Here is a 19,356-nt window from a genome sequence, read left to right on the forward strand (position 1 = left end):
CCGATAAAAATGGGTGGATTTTGCTGCTTAACTCGTATTCCAAAAATGCTCTATTAATCAGAATGCCGTGTTTAGACTAGTGAAGGCGCATAGACAATCGAACAATACTGACACTGCATAGTCTTTATAGTAGTGAATGGACTTCGTCCCCGCTTGAATGGAGATATTTTTAAGCCTTATCAACTTCTTTCACCGGATTGTTTTCATTTTGATACGTGCCAAACGTGCACACAGAGTGTGAGCTTACAACGTTCAGGTCCATTCAGTGTTTGTTTTTCTTGTTGCCCATTTCACCCCTGCGAGCTGAAATGTGTGCGCTTGTGTCGAAAGTCAGGTTGTGTCATAATAGGTCACAGGATAATTACTTGCTACATTGACAAAGAGTGTACTTTACCCACCATTGCTGCTGGTCAAAAATCATGTTAACTTCTTATTTTTTTTTTTTTTAATTAATTTTTTTTTCCAAAATAGCTTCAAGATGAATCTTATTCAGGCTTTTTCCTCTGTAACCGATAACATCAAACTTCCAGTAAATGCATGAGCCTCGAAGTCCAGGGTGTGGAGGGGTGGGAAGGAAGGATGGAAAGAGGAAGAGGGGGAAGGAAGCTGACGAGATAAGTGCGTGCCAAAAAGTGAGGTTCACACAGCCCACCCTAGCTGCAACCTGGACAGGAGATTATTCATTTTCTTGGATGAGGAGCCAGGCGGGGTTAAACACCAAGCCACTGCGCAAACAATGCGACATTCTAATTTAAGTGATTGACACACACTGATACGTAGACCTTACTCACATCCTCACTTCAAACGATGACAATCATTTTATGACAATCATTTTAGTGCGGAGGTAGAGCGGGGCTAATATAAATGAACTCAAGGCTTCCATGCCTTTGATGCAGGAAACCGACCGAGCGGAGCATCCACGTTCCAGTGATTATTTTTGGGAACTTTTTGAAAGCGGAACACTGACGATTGGAAAGTTGTGAGCGCGTAGTGCTCGTAAAACTACTGAACGGGTCAATTTAGGTTTTATGAATGACTCGGGACTTCATGAGGTAAAAGTGCAGGAAAGGTGTGCTATGAAAGCACGCAGACGAAGACTGAGTAGCAACTACAAGAGTTCCTGAGATTGTGAATTCTAAGAAAACACCTCAAAAGACTGTTCCAAAAATATCATTAGTTCCTGACATTATTTTCAAAGCCTTGAAAAGCCGCGAAAGACCAGTGAAAGTTTTTTCTTTAAGAGCATTTCACTTACTTCAAGCATGTTTTCTTGAAAAATCGGAACGAGGTTATGCTTGTTATAGAGAAAGTATGGCTGGTTATGAGTACATTTACCGTAGCTTAAAATAGTAAATGCAGTACAGTACTATGTTTAACTGTTTTAAAAAAAAAAAAAATCCCGCCATGTCAAATTTTCCTGTTCAATTCAAAGATAATTTTGCTTGAATTAAATAATACATGCCTAATTTTGTTCCGTATTTGTCAGGTTTTAAAGCCCAGTCTTTGCGGTGTCCGATTATGCCTTAATGCCGAAAGAATAATTTTAGCACCGGGTAGCGGCATGGACCTCGTGGGTGCAGAGACACAGATGTAACTATAAAAAAAGATCAGAAAAGTCCAACAACAAACAAGTTAGCATGGTGGCGGATGCATAATCGCCTGGGTGGAGGATTTCGGGAATCAAACACAATGCACCAGCAAAAATAGCCATCAATGACTAACCATGTAAAACAACCATCAGAATGTGCAGCCAGTGGAATGTTTGTCTGGAATGTTTATATTTGTTTGCTTTAATGGTATTAAGGCATTTATTCAATTGGGAGACAGTTGGGTCCCAAAGGAAAGGTGGGGATCTCACAGGAGTACAGCTCATATTTTTAAAATATAGCAACACTTTCTACAATTTCAAGTCGTCAGTGTACGGCTTGCTTAACAGTGTAACTTTATTTTCTGCACACAAAAAAAAAGCCATACTGCCATTAAAATCTAAACCCGAGGCAACAAAAGTGAGTCGACCCCGAAGCGAAACCATCCAAATTGGGCCCAGTTAGTCATTGTCTCTCCCCAATGTCATGTGACTCTTTAACGTTGCAAGGTCGCTGATATGAATTGAATATTGTACTTGATTACTCTAACTCTGGGGTACATTTGGTTCTAATATTTGCCAAATGGTCTCACTTGCTAATCCGATTTAATTGTCTTTCTTTGCACTTTTGTAGGTTTTGTGCTTGTGATTGGACTTGTGACCTTCTACAGGATCGGGCCTTACACGCATCTGTCCTACTCGTGCTACTTGGACATAGCCGCGTGCCTGCTGGCGACCACGGCGGCGGCTATGCTCATCTGGAACATTTTACACCGGCGTGACGATTGCCTGGCGCCACGGGTCATCATCATCAGTCGCTCGCTGACGTCCCCTTTCCACCCACGTCTGGACAATGATTACGTGGATTCGCCGTGTTGAGCAGAAAATCCCCTGAGAGGACTGCTCAGTCTCATTAACCCGGTTTTCGACGCCTCAACATTCATCCACCTGCATGTGTTCAGTTTTATAATCCATACGTTTTGGACTTCAATTTCAACAAGTAAATATTTCCTTTCGAGATGTCTGATTTATTGGTGGCTACATATTGTGCCACATTTGGACCAGGACTTTGTGATGCTTAAGCAGAAGATCAAGCTGGACCTTGATTGTAATATGTGCACTTACTCAAAAGTCCTCTTGCATGACTATGAATTGGGAGTTGTGAAAGAATGGATATAAAGCATAATAACAGAATACCTCGTTTTCTTCCCAACCGGCATTTTACAGCATATCTAAAAATCTAATGTTGATATATCTTTAGGAAGGTTAAAACATTTTAGTCAGTCCTAGCAAGGTTTCTTAATGGGTCAAAGCTATATTTAATAGGAAACTCACATTGTAATACAATTGAGATTAAAGAAAAATGGGATAGTTACTCCAAGCTTTATGATGACATGCACTTCTACATAAAAGCAACCAACAGCTGAAATACACGTCAATACTTTTGCAATTCATGTAATCCACTTAGAAGTCTGCTTGTTTGTGGTACATCCATATTTTAATATTAAACATAATGCTCTCATAAGGTGTGGTAATATTTGAGATTATAAATATACGTCTGTAAAGAACCCCTGTGGCGCTTTCAAATTTTCAAACATAAAGGGTAAATAAATACAACTCATTATTTTATAAATTCAATCAAATTTGAAAGTCAAGTGTGGTTGTTGTCTTGTTGTTTTAACATTCGACGAAACATTTTTTGTCATTGTAGCGTCTGTTGTCTATATATACACAATATACTATATAGTATATAAATACCGGTACATATATTTGACTATGCATATTACCCGGCCTCCTCCTCAGTTGTTCCGATATTCTAAATTGCAATGTGAAGGCTAAAAGACAGTAAGTGGGTGATAACCCTGCAGGTCAAGGACGACATGAATGAGAGGAAATTGCGCAGTCTGGAATACAGACATTCCAGCCTGTATCTGATATTGCTGCCTCATTCCAAGCATTTTAACAATGACATTATAGCCCCAGTGGACATGCATTTATATTAATAATACTTTTTTTTTTTTTTTTTTAAATAAATTCTTTCTCAATGATACACTGAGAAATTAACAGGGACGTTAGACTTTGGAGTTTCCACCGCATTGTACTTACCTTTTTGCACTATTTCCTACTAAATCCTCATGACAATGACATGTTGAGTGAGATGAATTAGTTTATGGATCACTCTTCTGAGTCATTCAAGGATCAGACGTGACCCAAAATATAGAGGGAAGTACATGTAGGTGAACAAAGACATTTGTATTTAAAAAAAAAAGTTAATCTTTTGAAAAGCAGTAAAAAATAGCCATCAATGATCAACTTAGTAAAGCTGTCATCAGATTTATTAAAGTCGGTGGAATATTCAGCTAGTGGGATGTTTTTCCCACCTGATTGTTTCAATGTGATTTTTCCCGTTTACTGCAAAAAGCACACTGACAAGCGTGTGTGTGCTTAGAAAAGTATGTATCCCTTCAGTACACCCACCCACACACAACAGAAACCGTCACATGTACAGATTGAAGAGTTCTTTCCCTAAAAATGAACAGTTAAAAAAAAATATTGGGCTTTCAAGAAATTGCCATGTTTTAGTACTTTTTGCACAACTTTCTGTTCTCTAGCAAGAAAAAAAAACACATGTGGTGTTTGATTGATTGATATTTCCACTTCCATGCCTTTCTGTGAGTCTTCCACTCTCTTGCTGTCTCGAATTTTGCTGGTCATCTTTTTTTTTTGGCAGTGAATGTCTAAAATTGAAGAACATTCACTAAGCAGATTAATACTGACAACACTGAATGAATTGAATCACCTTGTGAAGGTACTTTGTGAGTCAAAACCAGCCTCTCGAGCTTGGCGACTATTGTGGAGAACTCCAATCAGAGTGAAGGCCGAACATAACAATACTCTCCCTGTTGGTATTTAGGCAAGTCTTTGAACTCAAGTCCTTGCGGACAGGACTGCCGGAGAACACGATGACCGGATAAAAGTGGGACGTGCCCTCTGCTGAAAGATGCCGCTGACCTGACTGAGCGTGACTTCTTACCTCTTGATGAGTTTGATGGACTTGAAGGCTTCGTCCATTTGGCCGACGGTGAGGTAGAAGCTGAAGTTGAGCATGGCATCGCGCGTGGACTTGTCGCAGTTCTCCAGGCCTTCAAAGTCCCTGAGCGCTCGCCTGGAGACCATTTGAGGGAAGAGGGCAACCGACCCTCGTGATGGCTGGCTCTGATGTGCTGGCGCTGATGTGGCGGAAACCTCCTTTAGAAACACACGGCAATAAACATATTTTAAGTTTACACAAAGCAAATTACTAGAATGTGTCTGGAAAGTATTCGCAGCACTTGACTTTGTCCACATTTTATTTTAAAGCCTTTTCCCAAAATGAATTTAATTATTTTTTTCCTCAAAATGTTGTTTAATTCTACAACTTAACTGGAGTCCTGCTGTGGTAAATGTAGTTGCTAAATGGGAGGAGTCTGACTATATAACTGAAAAAAAATGCCCCAAAGTATTATGCTGCCACCACCATGCTTCACTGTAGGTACGGTGTTCTTTTAAATAAATTAATTGCATTTTGCTAAAAGGCTTTAACATACTGCAATAAAACGAGGAAAAAAGTGAAGTGCTGTACTTTTCGTACATTGGAGGAATGGGTGGGAGTCAAAGCAAACTACAGAGCTGGGATAAACAACAAAGCTATATTCGCCACACGGGGACACATTTGTGCTGCCGGGAATCAAAAATGTTTAGTTTTCTGAAGGAAAGGCACAGACAGGCACTTACTTCTGATTGAAAGACACCACCCCTCCGAAATAATAGCTGGGGCGTGTTAGACCAAACAGTCGCGCATTCGAGTAGTGGTGGGTGCAAAAGAAAATATATGTATAAGAAAGCAAATCGTGAAGAAACTGATAAAGGAATTGTCCAACCTTACCTTGCAGCTGAAATAATAGTAAGGCACATCAAGAGCAAGGAGGGCCTGCAGGCCTGCTGGTTTGGGGTAGCAGTCCTGTAAGAGGAGGCCATGTTCCTGAGTACAGAAGAGTGTAACCACTGACACATCCAGCTGGAGGAAAAAAAAAAAGGAAGGACATGCAAAGTCAGATCAAACGACTACTGAGCAAAAACATTAACACTGTACACAGGCTTCTTTTATTATTTTTGACCCGTAGTGCTGATTGGTATGCAATAGAGTGTCGAGAAATCAAACTCTAAAAGCTGCTTTAGCCAGGGAATTCCTTCAATGGTAACTTTACCGTGTCCCAGTAACCAGATGAAGATGTTTCAGAGCTGACCGGCACAGTCTCACACACAAAGAGTCGAGGTTCACTTTCGTCCCAGAAGTGCGATACAGGGCACCGCCCGCTGAGTTCGCTCTCCTGAAACTGTTGTCTGAAGCACAAAAAAATCAGACGCAGATTATAAATAATACGCAAAAGGGCAAAAGCGCCTTTACTTACCTTTCACTGTCTTCGGGCTGTGAGATACCGCTGGATGGTCTGCCAGTGAAAAAGTCAAAGTGTGTCATGGTGTCCATTTCAATGTCATAGAAGTACACTTTCTGGTCGGGTCGACCATTCACCTAAGAGGAAAGAAAAGTGGAAATTGAGAATAGGGAAAGCGTGAAAATAAATACTATTCAGCATTCAATAAAGAGCTTCATTGTGATTGTGGCTCTCATTTCCCACATGCGAGCGCATTAGACTAGATACACTTAAATAATCACTTAATACAATCTGTGACACAACTGGGGTACAAACAATGCCCATATTCAATTAATCAAATTGAATTCTGTGGATGATAAATGATAAAGAATGAGATTGGCTGTTGTTTATTCACCTGTGTGCTTAAGATGCTGACTTGGCTGCCATTGGCGTTACACTTAACTGACCGCAGGGCACCCAGATTGGGAATCTGGTCAGCCAGGTTCTTGGCATTGCAGTGAGCTTTAGCATCTCTATAAAAAACACATATTACTGCACACATATATAGACAAACAAGTATTTTACCCGGAGTAACATCAGCGGGAACAAACCTTCGGGTGAGATCAAAAACTCGGATATGCGATGTGTCTGTGCCGACTACCAGGTAAGACTGGCACACGTTGAGGAGCACTGGGTTGCCCTCTGCCTTGGAGAAATTCAAGAGCTGTTTCACTGTGCCCTAAACATAAGAAATGGGAGGGTTGGAGCTCCATTCAATGACCAAATTATTTAACCACAACTTCCCAAAGAGGGTCAACAAACCTGTGGTGTGCGGATCTGGACTCTATTCGGTTCCACTGTGTAAAGGTTCTCACCATGTACAACTACTATATGGGAGTCACAAGGGAATGATCCTGTGGAATCAGCAGAGGAAAAACATGCACAAACAAGAGATTGCCTTTAAAAACTGTAGGAAAGTAAGTAATAAGAAATCTTGTTTTGGGTGCACAATTGCTTGACTGTCTCATTATTTAAAAAATTAAGTGGAGAGAGAAAGTGAATGTGTCAAGGCGCCATTTGGACTATTGAGAGCATGTTCAGTTAATGGTGTTTGTACCTTTATTATGTAGGGCGGCCCCCGACATCTCAAACACAGTGACCTGTTTGCCGCTCCAAACGGTTGCAGAATCCTGTCAGGATGGACACGTAAATAGAATTGATGTGATATTTTTTTAAAGCATCTGCGCTTAAGTTTAAGGACCTGGTAACATTCAAAACAGAGCAAATGATTTCAATCCAAGTCGAGTCGACATTGACTAATCGCTGATGATATCTTAAAAAAATAGAAAATAAAAAATCAGACCTGTAACTAAAACAATCTTTGACCTGTAGTCACTGACACTGGACAGCTCATGAAATCTCATGCTGCTTTCGGCCACAGCTCACACCCGGACACTCACACGCAGGCTCACCTAAGTCACATTCAGTTCCATTGTAAATGCAGTTCGCTTCTTACCTTGGTCACACAGACTCCCTTGATGTGCATTTCCGACTGCAGGGCCAGGTGCAGCCCTGTGTGGAACTGGGTGATGCTGAGCTGGGTCGGCGTCAACTGCACCGCTGCCACCTGCTGGCTGCAGTGGGCTGACATCACATGCTCATGCAGGATCACTACCGTGTTGGAATTGTTGGCTGCCAGCAGATTCAGACTGGTGCCCCACTGAAAGGCAAGTACGCGTCAGTTATTTAGTGACACGTTAAGACAAAAGTGTGTTAGGACCGTACCCGCAGTTGAGTGACGTTCCCTTCTATTTCTGTGGGAGTCTGAAGCTTCCACTGGGCTTTTGTGTCACTTCTGCTGCGGTCCGGATGCAACGCCATCTTCCACATTGCTATGCGTCCGTGACTGGTGCCAGCAGCCAGAATTTCTGGAGAAGTGAATGGAGTAAGTCATCATACACATCCATCTATCCTTTTTTCGATACCACATATGCTCATCTTGGTTTTAGACATCACTCTTTAGTTTGAAAAAAACAAAAAAAACAACAACAAGTAGTCAAACAAATCCATATTGACCTTTCCCTGCACAGTAGGAAACACAGTTGATCATCTCGCCCCTCTCAAAGCCAAGAGTCTCGTCAAGAGACAAGGCGTAGTTTTCGTTTCTCTCGAGATCCCACAACCTACAAAACCAAATCAGGACATAACATCACATAAATGACCAGTAAGTGTGTATTTGTGCTTTGTTTGTTGAGCAGACAGTATTCCGACCTGATGAGTTGCTCCCCTGTCGCCGTGATAACGAGACCATTCTGGGCCCACACGATGTCGACGCTTTGGCCGCTCTTACTGCTCAACTTGACCTTGAAAAGTGTTTGTAAGAGAACATTGTCGCAAATGTGTGTGCAGTAGGAATTTTAAGGGAGTCTGTTGAGCACACCTTTTGAAATTCCTGGGCATCTCCTTCTGGTCCCAGAGTGTACTGCGAGAGCATCATAGTTTCAGTGATCACAGTAAGTACCTCCCTGGTCTCCAGGTAGAACATTTTTTTGATGGCGCCATCCATACTGAGGAGCATGCTTGTTTTGCCGTGCTCATCCACGCTGTGTACATTACCTAGGAAACAGGAACGCTTTAGATCAGTGCTTCTCAAAAGGAGAATCCAGAAGCTTTAGCTTGGGGTCCACAAAATGATTTATAATAAATTGTTATGTCGTATCATTTCAAAAAGTGCACATGTATAACATTGGGTTCACTCGTATAGCGCTTTTCCACCTTTAAGGCGCTCAAATGATTAAAGATTGTAGCAATTATCTTCAGTCATGTGTAATGCATTGGGAAACACATTTCTGAATTCACTTTACAGGGTCTTGAAAAATTAGACTAGTTCTTACCATCTGCAGTGCTGACATAGAAAGCAAGGCCCTCCTGCGGCCCCATCTTGAGAGGCGCGCCCTTCCAACTGAACATGTCCAAAGCGTTCTCATCTCCACTCACAGACGCACGGGCCAGCATTTTCACATCGCTGTAAAAAAAAACAAAAAAAAAAACAGCATACTTAATATAAGATATTTTCTTTTTCTACCCACTGTTAGCCATCTATCCTCTTTACTCACTCTCCAGGCAAAGCAGGTTTGAATAAGCAGCAAGTGATGGGGGAATTGTATGCATGCTTCACTTGATGGTTCCCTTGAAGTCTCCCTCTGGCATCCACCTTCCAAACAGCTAAAGTTCCACTCTGATGTTAGATGAATGCAAAAGAGATTTTTATTAGGTGCTTGACAGGTCTTCGACAGCTTCCATCCTAGGACCTGCCGTTCCCTATTGTTGTTGTTGTCACATGTACTGTACCTCACATTTTGAAAAATAAACATACATTCGCGTGTTGAGAATCACTGTTTAACAGAAAACCACAGTTATCTGTGTTCTTAAAAGACACTCACATGGTCCCCAGTTACCAAGCGACTTCCCGAGCTACTCCATTCCAGCAGCGTGATGCGCGTCGTGTGTGTGCTCGGAAGGACATTTTGATCGCCAGAAGGGTGCAACAGAAGCAGTACCTCGCCATTCTCCCAGCCCTGAGCCAACACTGGCTTTATGGGATGCCAGCAAAGCATTGTGGGCCGGTGAGGACGCTCAACGTGGCAGCTCTCCACATGCTCTCCCTGCATTTGGAGAGGTATTTGTTTAAATGGGTAGGCGTTTGACAAATGATACACATGCTCACAATCACATTCCTGTTTACCTGCTGTAAGTAGATGTTTACATTTCCTCCAGTGGTGGAGTTTCGTGAGGCCACAGCTAGTATGGACAGAGCCGAGTGCCACATTAGGTGAGCGGGCTCCTCACAATTTTCAGGGGTCTCAACACGGTGGTCGAAATACACCGCCATGTCCTCAGTGTACCTAAGTGGGTTGGAAATAAGACTGATAAATGACATGCCTAACCCACACAGGACAGCACCAGCAGAGGTTCGAACCCTAAACCTCAGAACTGTGAGAAAGAAATGCTATCCAGTATCCACTAAGAAAAATGCCACTCAAGAAACGTCTTGATTTTTTGTTCGTTTTTAAAATTATTTACATTGTGTTCAACTAGCTGCAGTATGTTTTAATGTATTTGATTGACACGACTTGATAGCTTTGCATTGATGGCCCACGTTAGCATCCTCTTGATACTAGCGCTTTAACAAATCTGTGGGTCTTTTCGGCTTTACTTTCATGATTTGATGTTTTTATGCACAATGCAGTAAGTAATTCAATATCATGATCGTGTATTGATAACATTGAACACGACTACAGTAACGACTATAGTAATCCATGATGTATCCATGTGGGGGGGGGGGGGGTAAGCGAAATTGCTACTGAGCATATGAGCCTAGTTTTAGATTTTAAGTGGCAATAATCCTATTACATAATTGTCGAACAACGACGACAAATGTTTTCACAGAACTATTTAACGTCTGACGTAGGGTATTTGGGAGAGTATTTTACAACTCATATAATTAGTACGTTCACGATCATTTACATCAATTTTTTTTTTTTTTTTTACACAGATGAGGAAACAAACATACCCTCGATAGCGTCTTCCCTTCCAAACGGTGATACCGAGGTGTTAGTCTACATCTCGGGAGCTAGCTCAACAAAAACTCTCCAGGCGGCATCCATTTTGGATTTCCCCACCTCGGCTAGCTCGGATACATTATACAAACTTAGCCGAAGCCTTCAATGGCACGCTTCTAAAAACAGGAAAGGACGTGGATTGTTTTTTGTTTTTTTTTAACTTGCCCACACCACACAATTATCTGTTATTTCCAGCCGTTCTTTTACAATGTTTTCGCCTGTGTGGCTAAGAGAGCGTCCCTGACAGTTGCCCCTGACAACATCCGAGGTTGAACTGGAGGAGGAGTTACGGAAGTTAACGAACCTGGCCGAAGTGTGACGAGTCACTTTCCGCAATAAAAAATAAAAGTACATTGTTTTTTTTATATTCTGGAGTTCTGATGTACTCAACTTTTGTCACCCCAAGTTAAGAACGATGAAGAAATGTATTACATAAAATAAAGAATAGACTTAAAAAAAGCACAGAAGTAGTTGTCACATAGTAGTCAAATTTGACCCATTTTAACATTTAACAGCAATTAAAAAAATACCCTAAATGTCATTCTATCACTAATATTTCAAAATTGAAGTTTTAGATTTGCCAATATGTCTGAGTTTGAAACAGGCCCGAGAACTGTTTGTATTCCTCCACATTTGCACAGATTCCCACAGAACCATGCCTGTCCGTCTTTAAAAGGTGTCAAGGCCCTAGAAAATACTAGTGTATGTAAATATATGCAAGCATTTCATTGGGGGGAAAAAAAATTCTAAATTCAATGCAACAGAGTCCAATTACAAATTGTCACCTTTAGCAGTTTCTCAGAAGAGAAACAGTATTTCAGAGAACGAATGTCAAACTATCCATTTATGTCACAGGAGGAAGTGTAATTTATTTTTCCAGTCTGTGTACAACTACGTACTGTACATAAATATTCACAGGATGTCCTTTGTGAACAAACAACCCCAATACCAAGATCTGCTTGTACAGGAAAGAGACAAAAGGATATACCTGCACTATATAAAGGATATCCTCTTCACACATTATTCACCGATAAAATGTCATAATATTTCTTCTTTTCAGCCACAATTGGTCTGGTTTGACCATGATTTGAAGTTAGAACAGAAAATAGGAAAACGTGTGTGTAATTTTAAATGCAAAGCCAGGGGACAAACCGTGCTTTCGTTTTCGTTTGCTCGACCTTGTGTTCCAGGAAGTGAAAAAGTCATCCCACCTTTAGGGACAGTGGTCAGTGTTTGGTGTCATCCGCTTCCTTGACTGTCACAATCGACACCTGCAGTCTTTGTGAGGACAGAGTGTTCACTTTGACCTGATACATTTTTGTTGTTGTTGTTGTTGTTGTTGTTGTTATGATTCAATGCTGAGAGCTTGTGGACTTTGAAGCTGTTTCTTCAGGCTCTTTTCCAGCAGCAGCAGACTCTGCATGGCCAAACTCCTGCAATCTGCATCCACATCACCCTCAGCCACATCTTGAGAACACAACACATAGCACAGCAAACAAACATAAGGAAAAAATAAATAAATAATTCCCTGGTTAATATGTTAATAAACTACTTTTAGCTGCAGGATGGATAAAATAAAGAACGAAATAAACCAATCCCGTCATAGACAATATGTGCATTGCAGGACATCCTGGAACCTCGTCCTCTTCCCAGAAATCAGCGCAATCAGTTTGTGTGTGTTTCACTAAAAGGGAAACATTTGTTTTTTTGTTTACCTGCCAGCCAAGATCGCGTTTCAAAACTCTGGTCTGCGAGGTCCACCAGGATGTTTTGACTGGGCATGCTCATGAACACGGAGCAGACGGCAAAGAGGACACTTCGTCTTACCATCCTTAAAATCAAATTTAAATATTGCTTGTTAGGGACACCCACCAACAATAGATAAACAATAGACTGTTTGTTTGCCATTCCCCATAAGCGTCAGCGCAAATATACCGTGGAAGAACAATGGAGTGGTTCTTCTCGTTTACAATTTACCAGTAATTAAAACACATTTTTCAAGAACAATCACTTACTGGTCAGAGTGGTAACGCACTGACCACACAAAGTTAAGCAGAGCACGACCCATTTGTGCAGCTACCTGCAGGACAAAAATGGAAAATAATGCCATCAGTGACATCAATAACGTGACTTTGGGGGACAAGGGCTTTGTTTATTGTTAATGACTCAAGTACCGGTGCATTCACTGCCAAATGCATGAAAATGCCCAAGGTGTGGATCAATCTGCCCAATACCAGGTGGTCACTTCCCAACAAGTCGAAGGTCACTTGAGGCCTGATAAACATGAGGTAAACACACATTTAAAAGTGATCAAACCTCAAAAGATGATCGTGCATTAGTATGGGGGGAGGGAGGAGGGGAAGGGGGGTTTCTCAGACTCACTTGTCATAATTTCTGAGTAAAGGAAAGAAGAAATATCCAGCAACTGGTGCATAGCGGTTGGGTGTGGCTTTTGTTGGAGGCTGGGAGGCTCCCTGAAACATGTGAATTTCCCGTGTAGATTAATAAAATATCTATCCATCTATCTATCTATCTAGCTAGTTTTCTAGCTAGCAATCAGATAGTTTCCTACCTAGCTATCTAACTAAAAAAAAAAAAAAGAGATTGTACTTTGTAATTTGTACACTATTCTAATTGTGCCTGAATAAAGTTACTGTTTTTCATAATGAAAATGGCACTGCTAATTTTACTCCATACCACCGCAGGCTGATACAATGTTGCGTTTTCATGTAAAACAAACTGTCTGAATGTCCCGAAAAGTTTGAACAGTAGTGCATGTGTTTTACATACCTTACTGATGCGCTTGGTCTTTGCCTGAATGCGCTTGTCAACAACCTGCTGCCAGTGAGCAGTGTTTTTAGCTGAGTACGGCGTTAAATCTGTGGCGACGCTTGGATCTGTGTTGCCCGGGTTTGGCTTTGACAGCTCCTGAGCTGCCAAAGCAAGAACCTGAAATATAGGACAGCATTATTTTGTATTATTCGGCCCAAGCTTCTTCATGTTTTTTTTTTTTTTTTTTTTTTGCACCTCTAAGATATCCAGGCGCTGGCGAAGACTATAATTTAAGGAGTAGAACTCTGTGTTCAGGAACTCAGTCACCTGTAATCAAACATCAAACAACAGGTAGTAGACATGTAAAAGTGACGACATGAGTATCGACGTGTGATATTCTTAGTGGAAGAGGCGTCAAACCATACCGGGATGCAGTCACTGACCACAAGCGCCACCATGGTGGCCTGCCTAAGAGCCAGGAAGCCATTTATGCTGTATTTATCCTCCATGTGTAGAAGCACTTTGCTTAGCTGCACACTGATCTGAAGAAACACAACATTATACAATCACTGGCCAGAACATTAGCTTTAGCGACAGGTTCTCCTGAAAGTCTGGATATGTAGATGCAAATGCTCTTTAAAAAACAAAAAAAAAAAAAAGAAGAAAAAAAAAAACGTTATTCAATATTAATAATAAATAAAATCTTCAAAGTATTTCCAACATTTGTGACATCCTGCACAACAAGAGAAGCAATACTGCCTCCTACTGGACGAAAGCAAACATTGATCAATTGCGTTGTTCCTGTGCTGTGTGTGGCCATTGTACCTCTTTGGTCGCAAAGGCGTTCTTTCTCACCAGTCCCTCGGCAAACCTTAAACTGAGCTCCACGCGCTCCGGATCTTCTGAGGAAATTAAATCTGGATGCAGGAGAAAAAAGAAGTCAGTCAGGATAAGACGAAATAATACCATGGGCTGGGAAAAGGACGAAAAGTGCGGAATCATACTTTCCAGACAATCTCGTAGGTAGCGCGGGGGTGACGCCTTATTTATTTCCTGATCTCCAGACATGTCGTAAGGCGTGAAATCATCATCACTGCAATTGTCAAAGGCGTCACTGAACTTGTAATGTATGACATATTGTACTCCCAAAAAGTTACTCATAAAAAGTGAGGTAAACAGGCCTTTTAGGTGACATTTCAGGAGGAAACTAAAATCAAGAAATGTGCCGGAATCCTAATTTCACTGAAACGATGCACGCGTGCAGTACGTACTTACCTATCGAGGTCAGAGTCTGCCTCACTTTTTGATGACGCCATTTCTTGTTCATTTGGTGACGAAACATTGCAAATTGGTGGACTTTCTCTGCTCTCATCAGGAGGGCTGACCCTGCACATGATATTACATAAAAACCAGTAAACAGCCACACACTGCAAAGGTTATACGACTAACACAGTCAAAAATATATATGTCATAGATTTAGGCATATTATGTCAAAAACCTGTAATCATTCACATATTTACCCATCTTCAGATTTAGGCTCTGATTCATCCATGGTAAAAGGAGTCAGAAGGGAAACCAGCTCTCGTGTTTCCTCATTCTGTTCATACTACAAAACACAGCACACGTGATGATTTTTTTTTTTTGTCATGCTTAGTAAGTACGGAGGTAAAAACTTTTTATCCACATCTCAGTGAAATCACTGACCTCAAATTTGAGCTTGGTTCCATTGATATTCATGCGGGAGCTCAGACACTCGCCCACAACCATTCCCACGTGTCTGATGCGCACCAAGTTGCTGTCTAGGTGGCTCTGCATGCCTCCCAGCATGCATTGCAGAAGCTCTGGAGGGGAAAAAAAAACCAACAAAAAAAACATGACAACTTCTCGGTTAATATGATCCAATTCTACGTATGGGAAGAGTGGTACCTGAACGTAGCTCCTGCAGCTCGGCATCCTCCAGCAGACCAACAGCCAGCAGCAGTGCCTTGCTGACATACAGCTGCTGCTCCAGGGGAGTGTGTCTCACTGCGCTGGGGTTAGCCCACGCTTGGCACACCGACCGCAACACCTGCGAACCAAAAAAAAAAAAAAAGAAAAAAAGAAAAAAAAGAACACAATTACAATCACAGTAGGACTATGGGCATTCTACAACAGTGATTCCCAACCATATTAGAGTGCCATGAGATTGACATGGCGTTGGAATTTATACAATGGATTAATCCATGTATATATGTGAATAAATTGAGATTATCATTATTTCAATACAGTGATGATGTAAAATATGTGCCAAGGCTGGGAAAGACTGACGTTCTGCGCACTCACTTGGATAAGCAGCGGCCTTCTGTCCTTGTCTGCAGCGAGGTAACCCAGAACAGCTCTCAACGTGCGAGTCTGGACGGAAAAAAAATGAATTAAAACATTTCACTTGTTTTACAATTTATGGTTCAAGTAATATGTTACCTCGTATTTGTATTGTAGCAACAGCAGTTTATGTGTGATGACAAACTGGGCTGTCTTATTTGTTAGCACAAGATTGCCCATGATTCTACCCAATGTTGCAGGCCTGAAAGATTAGTGACATACAATTAGACAAGACAACAAAAATTTGTTTATGAGGAGGGATGGGAATGGTTCTTTTGTTTGCTGTGTGATGTTTTGTTACATTGTTTGTTGGTATTGTGTTGGTCTGAAATAATAATGCTATTCATATATCTCATTGAGAAATCCCGGGCATCCTCACCCACGGACGGCCTGCACCAGGCTGGTGAGTACGCTTTCCATCCAACGCTGGGGAACATTTTCCAGCAGCTTCCAGCAAACCCTCTGCCACACCATGTCTGTGCGCGTGCAGCTGGACATTTTGGGAGTCATCACTGCGAGCAACAAACCTGCAGGGAGGGTTTATAAAAAAAAAGGGTGTGGGGAGACAACTGATAAATACAAAACAGTGGGCACAGTTTCAAAATAGCTCTCAAGTAAATGCTTTTATTTTTTAAAATCAGAAACTCATTACTAGGGCCAGAGCAACTGATAGGCAGCCCCATTTAAGTAGCCGATATTAGCTTTTAAAATCAGCAAAAATCGTGTTTTTGTGGATTTCTGCTGATCATTTAAAACGTGTTAACACATTATAACGTAAAACAAAAATAATGAATTCGTTATTTTATTCATTCCATATCTTTTGGAAATTTAATCTGACGATTAACCGGTTATCAGAATTTTATCCCGCCAAATATCAGAATCAACATTGGCCTAAAAAAAACCTCATCCGTTAGGTCGTACTCATTACCATCCCTCATGAAGAAATATCAAATATTACATACTATTTTCTAAACACCTCAAACACCTTCAGTACATGGGGTTTTAGTGTTTGGAAAAAGGACTAATGAAAGCTTCATAATACGTACTTTATATAAAACCTACCACCATGTCCTTGGGCACAGAGTTTTCCAAGTGTCTGGGCCACAAAAGTCAAGGAACAGCTCGTGCCATCTGCCAAATATCACACAAGAAATACACATTTATATTTTATAGGTACATAGCTAACCTAAACAAATGACTCTCGCAAACAATACAGGATAAAAAAATAAAAGAGCGCGCAGAATGTAGCTTAACGTTACAGAGTAAAAAAAAAAAACAGTTCTTCTTAACAAAAATTCTCAAGGAACCTTTGAGCGCCTTGCAGGTGCGCTCCAAGGCAGTGAGCATCTCTTTAGCCAGTAGTGGATAGTACTGCTGAGGAAGGAAGGTCGCCTTGTTGTTGTGCTGCAGCTTATTGGCAGTGAGGTCAGGCAGCGCTACGATACGTGCTAGCAGGGCCTCTCGGAACTGGGGGGAGTCAACGGGACCCGTGGTCAGACAGTAGGACCACAGCAGGTCGGCTATCCGACCGCTCTGGATGAACTTCTCGGTGATGCTGACCAAGTGGTCCAGATTTGAACCTGGTCTGGAAAGGAGATAACGGATAATAATAATAATTTAAGGGGAAAAAAAAAGACGTCATCCGCAATGAGTCTTGTACCTTAGCTCGCCTATTCCCTCCATCAGCACCAGCAGAGCCTGTTCAGATGGTCCCCGCAAGAAGAGGCCATCCCATAAGTCAGATCGCTGTGCCGCAGTCAGGCCGTGGAACCAGTCGGCTTGAATGTTTTTTATCAGGAACTGGAGAGTGCGAGTGAAGTGAGATCTCTGGAACTCGGCCTTCTGGATCAAAGCGCTCGTATTCTCAGGAGTTTCGTCCAAGTAAGAGCGGAGGACTTGAAGAGCATGGATAGCATCTTGTTTTGGGGCTGACAGGGTGAGGCTCCGGAAACACTGGGACACTTCGAGACGGACATCAGCAGGCAGGGTAGGAGACTCCATCTTTGCAGACGAACTCCTATGAAAGAAAAAATAACAGTAAAGGTTGAAATATCTAGTCAATATTGTGTTTTTTTGGAAGCAATATTTACTATGGGTTACTAGTATAGTATGCAGTATCATCAGGTTGCGTGGTTGCTTAGCAGTAAAGGTACAAACAGTTGTGTTTCATGCAAGCAATTTCCATTTTTTGTGCAGGTATTTTGTCAAATTAGTTATTCGAGAAAAAGAAGCAGATCGTGACCATTGAATAATTCTACTTTGTTATTTTTGTTTGTCTACACCATACATATGCTACTCTGCAGTGCGATTTTTAAAATTGTAAAAACACATTATAAAAAATAAACCAATGAACTATTTTGAAACCTCATCAAATTGAGATTTTTTTTCCTCAATCACGCGATTGCGATTTAATTAATTTAATTAATTTTTTTTTTTTTTTGGCGGTCCTTTTCCCATGTGATTTGAAAATTACATTCTGCTACACTGCGGTGTGGATTTGAATTTCATTAATTGTTCAGCCCTATAAAATAACAATACAATGCTAGTGTGCTTGGCTGAATGAATTATTGGCATTGCCATTCATTTCAACTCCAATTACTATGATAACACTTACTATAATGCCCTTGCATGTGGGAAAGGAGAGACACATTCACAGAAAAGACTTTTCAGCAGTATACCGAATACCTAGAGAACAGTAAAACACAATGAACACACTCACACTGAAGCTGTGGTCGGCCCCAACTCAAATCCAGAGAATCACACGCAGCCCTGATGGCGTCACATGCCACCCAGCAGACCTAAAGACAAATATCTAATACAGATGCCTGATTACCTAGAGTAGAGTAGTCTCTAAACATTGTATAATTGACTACTTCGTTGTTTTGTGTTCAAACACGTTTGTGAGAGGTTTAAAGCGCGGGAGAAGTCAAACTATTTTTCCCCCCAAATTATGTCAATTATCTATATCGTTGTTTTTTACTTACTGTTATTTTACATACTGGGCGTGGGTCAAGGATCTATTTGTATTAAACTAAAGTTTGACTTGTAACTATTACAATTTTGAAACTGTTAGTTAATATGTAGATAGTTAATATGTAGAGGAGCGCGGTCGGTAGCTAATTCAATTCGCAACCGCTCAAACGTAACACTCTCATCTATTGTTAAAAAACCCCCCAAAACAATTCGACTTATTGACCACGGCAACAATAATATCTTACTTGGTTGTGTTCGAAAGAGTCTTTCAAACAATTTGCTAGAGAAGGACATGTCAGAACTGTTGTGCTCCCTCAAAATAGGTTCGTGTAAGCAAGGATCATGATAAAAAGGGTTCCGTCAAATCATCTTCTTCTGTTTCATTTGCCCCGGTTGGCAGACATACATGCTGCACGCTACTGCCCCCTATTGCAATATTGTGCTAACTACGCTTTTAATACGTGTCTCACTTTAATTTGACGCCATTTTTTTTCTTGTTGTTGCATAAAGATTATTTTCTGTGCATTTTTGGCCACAAAGTACTACTTTGGGATATTTGAATTTCCTAAACTTTAATAGTAGTATAACTATTATAATGTGCAACATTCAACATAAATTATTGTTGCTG

The 19,356-nt window shown here is 41.1% G+C and overlaps 3 protein-coding genes across 8 annotated transcripts in view; 1 reads left to right on the plus strand and 2 right to left on the minus strand.

Moving 5' to 3' along the window:
- Positions 1 to 4,553, plus strand: part of tmem204 (transmembrane protein 204) — a 9,609-nt gene extending 5,056 nt beyond the window's left edge. The window contains exons 3-4 of one of the 2 annotated variants that reach the window (XR_015082514.1): positions 2,220 to 3,188; positions 4,500 to 4,553. Coding sequence is in view for 1 of the 2 variants with exons in the window: in XM_086016349.1 (XP_085872475.1) it covers positions 2,220 to 2,464 (245 nt within the window). In the remaining variant the exon portion in view is untranslated. Of the gene's footprint in view, positions 1 to 2,219; positions 3,206 to 4,499 lie in introns of those variants that run through there. The other variant, XM_086016349.1, reaches the window with a different exon arrangement.
- Positions 1 to 10,872, minus strand: part of ift140 (intraflagellar transport 140 homolog (Chlamydomonas)) — a 20,857-nt gene extending 9,985 nt beyond the window's left edge. The window contains exons 1-19 of one of the 2 annotated variants that reach the window (XM_086016341.1): positions 10,574 to 10,872; positions 9,746 to 9,905; positions 9,444 to 9,665; positions 9,117 to 9,238; positions 8,895 to 9,025; positions 8,441 to 8,616; positions 8,272 to 8,363; positions 8,077 to 8,183; positions 7,786 to 7,928; positions 7,517 to 7,720; positions 7,118 to 7,190; positions 6,823 to 6,914; positions 6,612 to 6,739; positions 6,416 to 6,533; positions 6,037 to 6,158; positions 5,833 to 5,968; positions 5,511 to 5,642; positions 5,360 to 5,395; positions 4,620 to 4,834 (exon numbers count right to left, since the gene is read on the minus strand). In XM_086016341.1, the coding sequence (XP_085872467.1) occupies positions 4,620 to 4,834; positions 5,360 to 5,395; positions 5,511 to 5,642; positions 5,833 to 5,968; positions 6,037 to 6,158; positions 6,416 to 6,533; positions 6,612 to 6,739; positions 6,823 to 6,914; positions 7,118 to 7,190; positions 7,517 to 7,720; positions 7,786 to 7,928; positions 8,077 to 8,183; positions 8,272 to 8,363; positions 8,441 to 8,616; positions 8,895 to 9,025; positions 9,117 to 9,238; positions 9,444 to 9,665; positions 9,746 to 9,892 (2,396 nt within the window). In that variant the 5' untranslated portion in view covers positions 9,893 to 9,905; positions 10,574 to 10,872. The remainder of the gene's footprint in view (positions 1 to 4,619; positions 4,835 to 5,359; positions 5,396 to 5,510; positions 5,643 to 5,832; positions 5,969 to 6,036; positions 6,159 to 6,415; positions 6,534 to 6,611; positions 6,740 to 6,822; positions 6,915 to 7,117; positions 7,191 to 7,516; positions 7,721 to 7,785; positions 7,929 to 8,076; positions 8,184 to 8,271; positions 8,364 to 8,440; positions 8,617 to 8,894; positions 9,026 to 9,116; positions 9,239 to 9,443; positions 9,666 to 9,745; positions 9,906 to 10,573) is intronic. The other variant, XM_086016342.1, reaches the window with a different exon arrangement.
- A 593-nt stretch (positions 10,873 to 11,465) lies between these two features.
- telo2 (TEL2, telomere maintenance 2, homolog (S. cerevisiae)) lies at positions 11,466 to 19,110 on the minus strand. Of its 4 annotated transcripts, none has more exons than XM_086016343.1 (22): positions 18,974 to 19,067; positions 18,475 to 18,567; positions 17,416 to 17,772; positions 17,063 to 17,340; positions 16,818 to 16,886; positions 16,135 to 16,282; positions 15,855 to 15,957; positions 15,717 to 15,785; positions 15,321 to 15,462; positions 15,099 to 15,235; positions 14,915 to 15,000; positions 14,670 to 14,780; positions 14,399 to 14,487; positions 14,220 to 14,311; positions 13,820 to 13,936; positions 13,650 to 13,721; positions 13,413 to 13,571; positions 13,005 to 13,096; positions 12,797 to 12,896; positions 12,638 to 12,702; positions 12,338 to 12,453; positions 11,466 to 12,089 (listed from the first exon to the last, which is right to left on the minus strand). In XM_086016343.1, the coding sequence occupies exons 3-22, from the start codon at positions 17,754 to 17,756 to the stop codon at positions 11,968 to 11,970; spliced, it is 2,508 nt and encodes an 835-aa protein (XP_085872469.1). In that variant the 5' UTR covers positions 17,757 to 17,772; positions 18,475 to 18,567; positions 18,974 to 19,067; the 3' UTR covers positions 11,466 to 11,967. The 4 variants fall into 4 exon arrangements, with proteins under 4 accessions (XP_085872469.1, XP_085872470.1, XP_085872473.1 ...); XM_086016344.1 differs by having other exon boundaries at positions 18,475 to 18,553; positions 18,974 to 19,044; XM_086016347.1 differs by lacking the exon at positions 18,475 to 18,567 and adding an exon at positions 18,370 to 18,440 and having other exon boundaries at positions 18,974 to 19,035.
- Between the last annotated feature and the right edge of the window lie 246 nt (positions 19,111 to 19,356).

Source organism: Filicampus tigris, chromosome 19, assembly GCF_054856515.1.
Source record: "Filicampus tigris isolate MCC_2025a chromosome 19, RoL_Ftig_1.0, whole genome shotgun sequence".
Lineage (NCBI taxonomy): Eukaryota > Metazoa > Chordata > Actinopteri > Syngnathiformes > Syngnathidae > Filicampus > Filicampus tigris.